The sequence below is a fragment of the Lithobates pipiens genome, unplaced genomic scaffold (assembly GCF_037356315.1).
Source record: "Lithobates pipiens isolate NorthernLeopardFrog02 unplaced genomic scaffold, aLitPip1_a1.2 Scaffold_18, whole genome shotgun sequence".
NCBI classification, from domain to species: Eukaryota; Metazoa; Chordata; class Amphibia; order Anura; family Ranidae; genus Lithobates; species Lithobates pipiens.
Window position 1 is genome coordinate 263,098,082 of NW_027507758.1, and position 13,756 is coordinate 263,111,837.

At 42.9% G+C, this 13,756-nt stretch overlaps 1 protein-coding gene across 6 annotated transcripts in view; it reads right to left on the reverse strand.

The window, feature by feature from the left end:
* Positions 1–13,756, reverse strand: part of LAMA2 (laminin subunit alpha 2) — a 1,237,914-nt gene that overhangs the window by 45,345 nt on the left and 1,178,813 nt on the right. For all 6 annotated transcript variants that reach the window (XM_077486899.1, XM_077486900.1, XM_077486895.1 and 3 more), the window contains 2 exons: positions 2,768–2,944; positions 116–261 (listed from right to left, as the gene is read on the reverse strand). In XM_077486899.1, coding sequence (XP_077343025.1) covers positions 116–261; positions 2,768–2,944 — 323 coding nt within the window. The remainder of the gene's footprint in view (positions 1–115; positions 262–2,767; positions 2,945–13,756) is intronic.

The window sequence follows — 13,756 nt, forward strand, 5'->3', positions numbered from 1 at the left end:
CCACCAAATATACTATATTCCAAAGATGAACAGATGTAATTATGGATGAGAAAAGCAAGCATAAATCATTGCCATAAATCCTGCCCAAAAAAAGTTCAAGGCTAATGTCACTTACTTTCTTGACCTTTCAATTCGGATTGAGTGTTCTTTGCCATCATGAAATTCTCCCTTCTCAGGTCTAATGGTTATTCGATGTATTTCTTTAGGTCCAGGGATAGAAACTTCCAACCTCCCTTTTCTTAAAAGAACTGCATAAAATACCTGAAGCATAAAGAATGGATGTAGATTTAAAGCAAGATCGGATAGGTCTCTTGTGTATGATCTCAAATAACTGCTTGGACAATAGCACAATAAGTAATAAGTTAACCTCCCTGGCGGTATGATTCAGTCTGGTTTTAGGTGCTGAAAGCGGTACAATTATTTTGCATGGAAATTTGGCGTCTTATATTGTAGTCCTGTAATTCTTAGGAATAACTCTCTTAAATCTGTTTAAACCAGAGTCTAGCAGACATCCCGGATATGATAAAGTTTATAATATAATAAATAATAATAAAAATTATTCAATAATGTAATCAAATCCTAAAACACTGAAAAAGGGACACTTTTTGGTTGCTATGGACAATGTCCAAATTTCAGGCAGAAAAAACAGTATTTATAATATAAAAGTGCATGCAGGGCACTGCACAGACCACTAGGGACAAAGGGGGTGTGTATTTTTTAATACAGTACTGTAATCTGTAAGATTACAGTACTGTTTGTGTTTTGTATCTTTTTACTTTTTTGAATTTGCCGCCATTCTCCGCTCCCGTGCGCCATAACGTCGCAGGGAACGGAGCTCGGCTGCACTCGGCACTGTGAATCGAGCGGAGGACAGCTCGCTCACACAGCACGGAGAACATCGCTGGATCCAGGGGACAAGGTAAGTAACTCTCCCTGTGTCCTCCCCTGCATCCAGCGATGCGATCCCGAGTCTGGCTCGGGGTTACCGCTCCTGATAGTAAAATCCCAACCCGAGCCAGACTCGGGATTACCGCTAGGGGGGTTAATATACTGTTAGTTTTTTTTTAGTCTGTAAGGACTTCATATTACAGAAAATCATGCTGTACAGAGTTCAATATAGAACTTCAGGCAAACAGCTAAATACACACTTTCAATACATAAGGGGTTATTTACTACAGGCAAATCCAGTGACTGCACTTCCAAGTGCACTTTCAGTGCAATTTCAAGTGCACTTTGCACTTGTAGTGCAAAGTGGATTTGCCTTTTGTAAATAACCCCCATACAGTATATACACACTTGCCAGCCACTAGTAAGGTGCACCTTACTAGTACCAGGTTAAACCCCCTTTTTGCCTTCAGAACTGCCTTAATTTGTTGTGGCTTTGATTTAACAAGGTGTTGGAATTATTCCTGAGAGATTTTCCATATTGACATGATAGCATCACACAGTTGCTGCAGATGTCATGTTCAAGAAACCAGTGGTGAGATGATTTGAGCTTTGTGACATGGTTCATTATCCCGCTGGAAGTAGCCATCAGAAGATGGGTACACTGTAGTCATAAAGGGATGGACATGTTCCCTCCAGGACAGTTTGCTCCCAAGGGGGTGCTGGAGGTGAATTGACCCTACAGGTCACCAATACGAACCTTACTGTACTCCGTCCTTAAAGGGAAACATAACTGAACAACAGTTCAACATCTGACTTTGCATGAGAGTCATAATGTTTTCATTAAACACTTGTGGTTGTTTACAAAAGTCTGGTCTACCACCTTATCATGGTTTCCCTTATGTCAATATGTAAAGTTAATACTGTTATACTTATTGCAGTTATGTTTCGTATTCTTGTTATTGTACTAAAGAAAAATATTCTATCTATCTATTGAAGAAAAAAAAAATAAAGGGATGGACATGGTCAGCAACAATACTAACGTAGGCCGTGGCATTTAACCAATGCTCAATTGGTACTAAAAGACCCAAAGTGTGCTAAGAAAATATCCCCCACATCATTACACTACCACCACCCGCCTGAACCATTGATACAAGGCAGGATGGATCCATGCTTTTCATGTTGTTTACACCAAATTCTGAGCCTACCATCTGAATGTCGCAGCTGAAATCAAGGCTCATCAGACCAGGCAATGTTTTTCCAATCTTCTATTGTTCAATATTGGTGAGCCTGTGCGAATTGTAGCCTCAGTTTTCTTTTCGCTGACAGTTGTGGTCTTCTGCTGCTCTAGCCCGTCTGCCTAAAGGTTCGATGTGTTGTGCATTCAGAGATGGCATTCTGCATACCTTGGTTGTATCGAGTGGTTATTTGAGTTACTGTTGCTTTTCTATCATTATCCTCTGACCTCTGACATCAACAGGGCAATTTCGTCAACACAACTGCCACTCACTGGGTATTTTCACTTTTTTGGACCTTTCTCCATAAAACCTAGAGATGGTTCTGTGTGAAAATACCAGTAGATCAGTAGTTTTTGAAACACTCTGTCAGACTGCTCTACCAGGAAAGTCATACTAATACTTCGAAGTTTAGCCTTACTTCTTCCTGGATCACCTTCTTCCTTATATCACATAGAAGTTCAGGCTGATTTATTGCTCCGTTAGCAGACTAAAAGTGGTAATGTAGTATACACAACTGTATGGATGAGTCAGGAAAGATGAGTGTCACCAGTCTCTGGTTATGTAGCGGGGCAGATGTGTGTAAATAACAAAGCTGTCTGCAAAGAATTTAAAACAATTTAAATATATGGAATGCAATATATTACCTGCCCACTTTGTCTACGTTTCCTTCTTGGAGAAACAAGATTTCCTCCATTTCCAATTAAAATCATCCCAGATTCATTCTTAGTGCTAAATGACAGTGTAATCTCTGTTCCAGGGTCCAGTGATACTGGTGGTACTTCTATATACCCAGGCTTTGCAAAACTCACTACATATACTCTCTGAAAAATAAAAGGCACAAATACAACATTTATTATGAAGTCTATCATTTCTTATCTACATAATGACATAGAACTGTTTATGCTCTGCATTATTGCTCCAAAAAAGTCAAGATTCAAATAAATGAATGTGTTAGATATAGTTATTGTAACTGTCACTCCAAAATGTATCGGTATTTATTTATTTTTTTAAGATTTTAAGGCCTGAAAAAAAATTAAATTACACACCTGACTATGACACATTTTGCAATCGGTTTTATATCATATATCAAGGATGTACCTTCTGAACATATAAAACCATGCTCTGAAGTGAATGTTGTATGTAGGGTGTCATCTCACATTCTTAAACCTTTATTCAAATTCTGCATACTACCTTTCCTCAGAAAATATAATTATTCATGCCTATTTGCTTCTAAAATATCAAAGAGACAGATTTCTGAGGGTAAATACAAATATATTTTATTATGCTTGTATTAAAGAATGTAATTAATGGCTCACAGTATACAAACTGTTTGGAATTGGGAACTGGGTACAGAAAAGATAGTATAATAATAGATACATTCCATAAGATCAGACCCAAAGTTTGAGAGCACTGTTGAGCATTCCTAAATTAAATGATGGAGAAAAGCTTCTAATCTTTGGCATTTAACCACTTGCTTACTGGGCACTTAAACCCCCCTCAGTCCCAGACCAATTTTCAGCTTTCAGCGCTGATGCACTTTGAATGACAATTGCGCGGGCATACAACACTGTACCCAAATGAAATTTTTACATTTTTTTCCCACAAATAGAGCTTTCTTTTGGTGGTATTTAATTACAGCTGGGAGTTTTATTTTTTGCTAAACAAACAAAAAAAGATAAAAAAAAAAAATCATGTTTAATAGTTTGTTATAAAATTTTGCAAACAGGTAATTTTTCTCCTTCATTGAAGTGTGCTGATGAGGCGGCACTGATAGGCTGCACTGGTGGGCCCTTATAGGCTGCATTGGTGGGCACTGATAGGCTGCATTGGTGGGCACTGATAGGCTGCACTGGTGGGCACTGATAGGCATAGTTAAGGCGGCACTAATAGGCACAGATAAGGCGGCACCGATGGGCACAGATAAGGCGGCACTGATGGGCAAAGATGGACACAGATAAGATGGCACGGATGGGTGGCACAGATGGGTGGCATGGATGGGTGGCACTAAGGGGCACTGATAGGTACCACTGATAGATGGGACTGATGGGCACTGATAGGTGGCACTGATAGGTGGCTCTGATAGGTGGCACTGCTGGGCACTGATGGGCGGCACTGCTGGGCACTGATGGGCACTGATAGGCGGCACTGCTGGGCACGGATATGTGGCACTGGGGTGCAGCACCTTTGTTGAGGCAGATTGTGGGCACTGCTGGGTGGCACTGTGGGCACTGCTGGATGGCACTATGGGCACTGCTGGGTGGCACTGACAGGGGGTCACATTTTTTATTGATGTGGCAAAGGAGGGGGCAGGTGGGCACTGGCAGGGGGCAGGTGGGCACTGGCAGGGCTGGCCGTGATCGGGACTGATGTCCCGATCACGGCCGCCGGTGATCGGCTCTTTTTTTCCTCTCAGCGCGAGGAGGAATAATAGCCGATTGCCGGCTCCGATATATCACATGATCAGCTGTCATTGGCTGACAGCTGATCACGTGATAAGGGGTCGGGATTGACCCCTTGCTCGAATCTGTGATCAGGCGAGTCTCATAGACTCGCCGATCACAGAGCGCGCAGGCCGCTCGTGCACGGGACAACGTCAATAGACGTAGTCCCGGCAAAGGAGATCCGCGATGTAGCCGTTATTCGGCTATAGCACGGGTCTCAACTGGTTATATATCAATTCTAATTTTATTTCAAGTTATTGTAAAGCATTGCACATATTTAAACAATTGTTTAAATATGTGTAATGGTCTCAACTGGTTAAAGCATAAATCTGTGGAACCATTTTCCATTTTATGAAGTTTTACTTCAGTGTATTAGGGTCTATAAGGTTCTAATTTGGATGAGCTTCTTTTTCCAAGAATTAATTATATCAAGAAAAGTGTGATTATCCTCCTTCTATTATCTGAGAGAGGTTGTTTTGGATTTAGGTATCAAAAAGTCAACTTCCTTTGGTCCTTGTGGGTCTCTAAATGATAGTGGGGGTTATTTACTAAAGGTAACTCCACTTTGCACTGTAAGTGCACTTGGAAGTAAAGTCGCTGTAGATCTGAGTGGGATAATAAAAAACAGCATTTTAGCTTGCACATGATTGGATGATAAAATCAGCAGAGCTTCAGCTCATTTCAGATCTACCCGTTATGCTGCGTACACACGACCGTTTTTTCCGTCAGAATAAACTCTGACAAATTTTTCGGAGTTCGGCTGAAATGGACTTGCCTACACATGATCCCACCAAAGTCTGATCGTTTAGAACACGGTGATGTACAACACGTACGATGGGACTAGAAAAAGGAAGTTCAATAGCCAGTAGCCAATAGCTGCCCCGTGCGTAGTTTTTGGTCCATCAGAACACCATACAGACGAATGGTTTTCCTGATAGAAATTGATTCCATCTGAAAGATTTAAAACATGTTCTATTTCTAGGTCCTTCAGAATTTTTGAAAGAAAAAGTCCAATGCAGCCTACACATGATCGGAATTTTTGATGAAATTATTCAGTCGGACCTTTCCTGCCGGAGAGTCCGACTGTATGTACAGGGCATTAGATTTAGAGTGACTGCACTTCCAAGTAAAGTGGATTTGCCTTTCTTAAATAACCCCCAGTGTGTTTATGTACATAGTCTTTAAGGCCCTACTGGTTGTGATTATGTCTGAGTATTAGGGCCGGTTCACACAGCGATGCGATGCGAGGCGACACAGCTCGCCTCGCCTCGCTCCCGCAAGTCGCCCCCGTTCAGTACTATGGAACCGTTCTGAGAGGAGCGACTCGAGTCGCTCCGACTCAGAAAAAAGGTTCCTGTACTACTTCTGGGCGACTTCGGGGGCGACTTGCATTGACTTCTATACAGAAGTCCTCTGCAAGTCGCCGCTGAGATCCCCGCAGGTCGCGGCGAGGCAAGTCGGAGACGCCTCACCGCGCCTCGCTGTGTGAACCGGCCCTTAGAGAACTGTTTATTTCTTTCACACACTAGAAACCAAATCATTAAAGGTGCTATGGATAAGCAAAACAGAACTTTCTTAATGTTATTGGTTGTTTCAGGGGACTAAATACTATGATCAATAGGCATTTAGGTGAACTCTTTCATGCACATATCTCTGTCACAAAAAGCTTCTTTTTTTTTTACTCCTCAAAAAAAGTAGAGCATGTAACCCCTTTAAAGTTTGGCTAAGCATAATTTCCAGCCCCTGAATCAGTGCTTATTATTATGACAAATAGAGAGGTTGAATCTACCCAATGGAGACACAGACAGCAATCAAAGAAGGGACAGGGTTGCTAACCCGTCTTCACTACAAAGATTTAAGTTGAAGTTGCACTTTAAGACATATTAATATCATTACATAATTCAGTGGATATTTTATTCTCTTTCATTATAATTAGATTTCAATATTGCAAAAAACTTGGGTCGTAGTGAAATTGGGAAGTCTACTTCAGTCAGTATAGCATAGAATAAATTGAGTTTGAGGACACATGACAGCATTTAACTCATTATTTGTTGCTTATAATAAAACTGTTTTATAGTCTTAATCAGGAGCTTGAGCCATAAACTTCTAGAAATGATCTCTGCTGAATAACATACAGGTAATATTATAATGCAATAAACAGGTTGTGTACAAACTGTAACAAGGTTATAAATCTTTTTCCTTCAGAAGTTTAGAAAGAGAAACAACTTTAATTAACTGTCACAATAGTTGTTGGTTTGTGTTAAGTTACATTTATGTTGCAAACCATTGGCTTATTCAAATGAATAAAGTCTCATAAAATAAATATTGTACTGAAAAACTCTAAATATGATATATATTTTAGAAAACATGGTACATTCTCCTGTACATAAACATTTACTCAACCTTACTGCATACTGTACATAAAACGGGAGTTTAAGAGAAAAAGAGTAAAAATGCAGTGTGCTTTTTTTAAATGGATTTTAATAGGGTTCAATGACACTTTAATGTCATCATGACATAAACTAAAGAAAGGTACATTCAATTACAATGGTACATTACATTAAACCTTTACAAATGTTGAGTGTTTATTTGGCACACACAAATTTAATAACATTACTTAACACTGAAGGGTTTAAAGGTTGAGAACTTAAATGTATTTCAAGCAGATCGGAAATTAAATATAGTCACAAGGAAAAAACAGAACAGTTGCAAAGAAATCTAGTGTTAAAAGATAAAATTAGCTGACTGAAAATAAAAGTGATTCTGAAGGCTGAAGGTTTTTCACCTCCATGCATTCTATGCATGAAAGTAAAACATTTCTGTGTACAGCACCACCCGCCCCCCCCCCCCCCAAGCTTACCTGAGTCTTGATCCAGTGATGTACATGAGAGCAACTGCTTTCCTGGCTCTCTCCCTCCTCACTGGTTAAGATGCAGCATTGTCATTGGCTTCTGCTGCTGTCAATCATAGCCAGTGAGGAGGGAGCGGGGTGGGGCTGAGCCCTGTTCTGTGTGTCAATGGACAATTGTACCTTTTAGTATCACTTTATGTCTCCGTGGGGAAATATGGAGGGGCTATAGTCTAGGAACCAAACAAGGAAAACAGATTTTTATTGAACTTTGCAGTTTCTTTTGGAGAGGACGACCAGCTCCAAGGGAAACGCTTCATAAATTTTTTTATAATTTACTGTATGCGTATAAATGTGTTTTTTCAAACAATGAATATAGACAATTACAAATTATGTACTTATTAAACAGCTAGTCTAAAGAAATAAAGTTTATAATCCATAGAAATTGTAATATAGTAGATAGGCTGCTTTATTGTGTTTAGGAATTTTAGTATTTCCCTTGATTTGAGGCTCAGAAGAAATTGAAGCTTCAGTCATGATTGGGAAAAATAAAATGTTTGGAGGAGAAGAGCCCAGTCACATTATGCAGAAAATACTCCAAAATACACTGGAAGCTACGTACCATAGCCTGCATTTTATGATTTACAAAACAAAATGCAGGTGCACTGTGGCGTAAACACTGAAGTGTCCAGTACATAGTGTGGCTTGATATCTGTTCTCTATTTTAAACAGACCCCTTAGTGCCTGTCTCTTGAAAGTGTTGGCTAGAAGAACCAGAGAATCTTAACAGTTCATAAATATTTGGGAACAAAACCTTTAATTTATATTACATCTATCATGGTTGAGGAGCAGGACTTTGCTGTTTTCTTGATATGATAAATCATGGAAGAAGCAGCAGGAGGGGTACAGAAAACACAGATCTACAGAATGGATAAAACAGCAGCAAGAAGATTCTTGCACTGCAGATCCTCAGGTACAGCTTCCTCTCCAGCAAGAATAACAGTGAGCAGTGGAGTAGTGACATCATCAAATCTCATAAGGCTTTCTTCAGTCAGAAGCAGCAGTGCCTAATGCCCCATACACATGATCAGAAATTCTGTCAGCAAAAGTCGAATGTGAGCTTTTGGTCACAAATTCCAACCATGTGTACGCTCTCTGTTTTTCGGTCGGAAAAAGTTCCTATCCAAAAAGGCATTCATTTGTATGCAATTCGGACATGCCAAAAAATCACGCATGCTTGGAAACAATTTGACGCATGCTTGAAAGCATTGAACTTCATTTTCTCAGCTCGTCGTAGTGTTGTTCGTCACTGCATTCTCTATGGTCGGAAGTTCAGAGAACTTTTGTGTGACCGTGTGTATGCAAGGCAAGCTTGAGTGGAATTCCGTCGGAAAAACCATCCAAGTTTTTTCTGACGGTATTTTTGATCGTGTGTATGGGGAATTAGATCTTACAATATAGATATATAGCTATGAAGTTCAATGGAAAGAACTACCTAGACACAGGAAAGTGCAATTCTACTTTTCAAGAGCATATCAAGTCAGGGTACTGACTGGGCACAATAATAGTTTCTAAACGGTTCATATCACATAGCATAACTTTAATTTTCAGTTTGGGTCCACTCTAATGCCCCATACACACGGTCGGAATTTCCGACGGAAAAAGTTTGAGAGCTGGATCTAAAATTTTCAGACAACAAAATCCGATCTGACTTTTTACGATTGTGTGTAGAGAATTCCGACAAAGCGCTACGCATGCTCATGAAAAATTTGGAGACGGAAGCTATTGGCTACTGGCCTCTTCATAGTCCCATCATACGTTTTGTACGTCACCTCGTTCCCGAACGATTGGATTTTCCGACAACTTTCTGCGACCATGTTTATGCAAGACAAGTTTCGGCCAAAATCCGTCTGAAAAAATCAGACGGATTTTGTGGTCGGAATGTCTGACCGTGTGTATGGGGCATAAGATCCCATACACATTTACAGTTTTTGTTGTCTGATTTCCTTTAGATTTACCAAAACCATGTAGTGCATACAAATTGAAACTCTTAAGGTTTGACCTCATATTATATGGTTTTGGTAAATCTGAAGGAAAACATCTACAGAAAATGTTATAGTGTATATCTAGCTTAAAGAATGTCTTCTAAATCTCTGAAAGTCTGTTTTGTAGCCTTGTTTGTTTTGAGCATATTTGCCTGTTATTGCCTATGGGCTTATGAACACATGTGCCAAGGGTGGATTATCCTGATTTGTGCAAGCTGCTCTCTAGAGCAGCTTAACACAATATAACTGTATTGTGAGTGAATTGTTATCACACAAACAGTAAGTAGAGTATTTGCTTTTCTAATTCCAGGTTGAGCCCAAGGCCCATGAATATGCTTTGTTGATGTGATCTGTCACTATGCGCAAACTATCTAATGACATGACATTACTGCACCTACTGCTGTCAGTTCAGTTAGGCTGCCCATATACGGATCAAAATGTGCCCGACTCAGGAGTAACTGGCCCAATTGAGATCTGTCTATGGGCAGGCTGGTTGTACTGAAGTTGATCCATTGATCAACTTTAGTACAACTAGCATGTCAGGTTTTTTCCTTGTGATCACTGCTGTTGGCTATAGCTGATGGCAGTCATCCATTGTACTCTGATGTTGGGGAAACCTCCTGTTGTCAGAATACAACAGCTCCATGGGAGGAATTACTCCATCAACACTGACGGTTGATAGGGGAATTAAGCTATTTTCATTCCTTAAACTCGTGGTTTAAGGAAAGAAAATTGTATCATGTATAGCTTGCTTTAATTGGAAATCCACTTTAACTCACGGAGCTTATTATATCTGTTACATCTAATATTTTATAATTGTCTGCAGGGCTGCTGATAAGGCAGTACAACTGGTCCTATTGTACTGGGTCCAGGCCTCATCAGCTAAACATCAGTCTGCTGATAAGGCAGTCATTCCAACTTTTATTTTTCATTTCTGCCTAAATTAATAAATTGATTTTACTAGACCACACTCCAGCTCCTACTTGCTTACCAGAGCTTAAATTACAGTACATTTTTCTTGAGTCCCATCAAGTCAACAGAGAGGCCCAGGAGGTTGAACTTTTTTCATTTTCCGGGACGTAGGGGGATAAAGTCAGTGCCGATGCTTCACTGCACCCCAGGAGGGTGGGTAGGGTGAAGGCAGGGTTGGGGGGCCCATCAGGAAGACTGTACAGGGCCCCATGATTTGTAACAGCGGCCCTAACTGCCTGTCAATACTATTGCTATATGATGAGACCACCTGACTGTTGTCTGTAACAATCAGTGGTGGAATTATCAGGGTCGCAACAGTCGTACTTGCGACTGGGTCCTGTAGCTCTGCCAATTCATGGGGGCCACCCGCCCGTTCACCAGTGTGAGGGGCCCGCCTGCCGCCCGTGTGAGGGACCCATCCGCCCACCAGTATGAGGGGCCCACCTGACCGGCTGACTGTCCTGTCACTGTGTGAGTGTGTCCCCACTGCCCACTCTAGCTGCTGTTCATCTGCCGTGGGGAAGGGGGCTTTGGCCCCTGAGGGGAGACACAGAAGGCAGAGGCAGCGCTGAGACTGTGGACCACCCCACCCTGCCTATCTAGAGACATAGTGAATGTAGGGAGGCAGGGTGGACACTAAAAAGTGTAGGGAGGTGGGGGAGGAGCTTTCCCCTCTGCAGCTGCATGGAGTACCTGTACCGGCGTCTACCCATGAGGCAAGACATCCTGGCGGGAGAAGGCACGATGATGGACTTCCCGGGGGAATTGATTGACTGACGGTAAGTCAATCAAGTGACATTTTTCAGAGCTCAGTAATCGATCCCAATCTCCATCACCTGTGCCTTTTACTGATCCTATCCTCCCACCGCTGATCTCATCCCTATCCCCACTCATTACTTCTACAACAGAGGTGATGGGGGAATAGGGATGAGATCAGTGGTGGGGGATAGGATCAGTAAGAAGCACAGGTGGTGGTGGGAGAGGATGGCACCACCACTGCCACCACCCCCTTCAAGTACCACCACAGCCACACCCCCCAAGTACCACCGCTGCCACCCCCCAAGTACCACCGCTTGCCATCCCTTTCAAGTACCTCTGCTGCTACCCCTCCCCTCAAGTATTACTGCTGCCACCCCCTCAACATCACCATTGCCACCCCCCAAGTACCACCGCTGCCACCCCCAAGTACCATGATTGCCACCCCCAAGTACCACCACTTGCCAACCCCCAAGTACCACCACTTGCCATCCCCCTCAAGTACCTCTGCTGCTACCCGTCCCCCTCAAGTATCACTGCTGCCACCTCCCTCAACATCACCGCTGCCATCCCACAAGTACCAACGCTGCCATTCCCCAAGTACCACCGCTTGCCACCACCCTCAAGTACCTCCACTGCTACCCCTCCCACTCAAGTATCACTGCTGACACCTCCCTCAACATCACTGCTGCCATCCCACAAGTACCACCACTGCCACCCCCAAATACCACCGCTGCCATGCCTCAAGTACCACCGCTACCACCCCCCCCCTAATACCACCGCTTGCCACCCCCTCAAGTACCTCCGCTGCTACCCCTCCCCGTCAAATATCACTGCTGACACTCCCTCAACATCACCATTGCCATCCCCCAAGTACCACCACTGCCACCCCCCAAGTACCACCGCTGCCACCCTCTGAGTACAACCGCTGCCACCCCCAAGAACCACCGCTTGCCACCCCCTCAAGTACCTCCGCTGCTACCCCTCCCCCTCAAGTATCACTGCTGCCACCACCCTCAACATCACCGTTGCCACTCCCCTCAAGTATCACTGATGCCACTCCCTCAACATCGTTGTTGCCACCCTCCCTCAAGTACCACCACTGCCACTCCCCCTTAACATCACTGCTGCCACTCCCCTCAAGTACCACTGCTGCCACTCTCCCTCAACTACTGCCGCTGCCACTCCCTCAAAAAAAGTATCAAAATCATGCTTTTTTGGGGGGGCCCTTCGGGATTTCTTGCACCGGGGCCCTGAAGTTTCTAGTTGCGCCTCTGGTAACAATTGTGTGGTAGGAAGCATTTTTTTTATCACAAAAACTGATTTGCCAAGAACCTCTGCTGCTACCCCTCCCCCTCAAGTATCACTGCTGCCACCTCCCTCAACATCACCGCTGCCATCCCACAAGTACCACCACTGCCACCCCCAAGTACCACCGCTGCCATGCCCCAAGTACCACCACTGCCACCCCCCAAGTACCACCGCTTGCCACCCCCTCAACTACCTCCGCTGCCACCCCCCAAGTACAACCGATGCCACCCCCCAAGAACCACTGCTTGCTACCCCCTCAAGTACCTCCGCTGCTACCCCTCCCCCTCAAGTATCATTGCTGCCACCCCCTCAACATCACTGTTGCCACTCCCCTCAAGTATCACCGCTGCCACCCCCTCAACATCACTGTTGTCACCCTCCCTCAAGTACCACCACTGCCACTCCCCCTCAACATCACTGCTGCCACCCCCCCTCAAGTACCACTGCTGCCACCTCCCCTCAACTACTGCCATTGCCACCCCTCAAAAAAAGTATCAAACTCATGATTTTGGGGGGGGGGGGGTGCCTTCAGGATTTCTTGCGCTGGGGCCCTGACGTTTCTAATCACGCCTCTGGTGACAATTGTGTGGTAGGAAGCATTTTTTTATCACAAAAACAGATTTTCCATTTAATACTTGATGGATAATGCCTGAGCATTTTCTTTAAAGAAAAAAGGGAAACAATTGCTATCACTTCATGAGCTGAACTGGCAAGAAGACAGAATAGGGTCCCAGTACCATGTGACACATACAAGGACAGACAATTTTTTCACAATTTGCAGTGCTCAGCATGACATTTCCTCAGTGTGGCCGGCCTCCCTCTTCTTCTTTCTGTATATTGGTTGTTCTTTCCATATATATATCATATCTCAAAGTTTATTAAAGAAAAATACTAAAATGGTCTTGCAGTTTATCACTCACGATGATAAACATTGGCTACAGTACATGTATACATGATGTACAGCAAACTAATAAAAAATGTTACACTTGGAGATGACCCAGTCATGTACTGACCCAGACAATCAGATAAAGATAAAAAGGATAAAATAAGTTAATAAGTCTACTGCAGAGTACAAACAGCAATCTCTAAAAGTTTAATTTATTACTTTGTTTTGTTTAAAAGTCAGTTAAGCTGTCAAAGAGCCTTTGCGATTGCTGCATGCAAGTTTTATATAGATAAGATTTGTGACTGAGGTCACAACTCAACAGCCGCACTATAAATAGAGGAACCTTTCAATGCATTTTTAGTGTGACAAATATA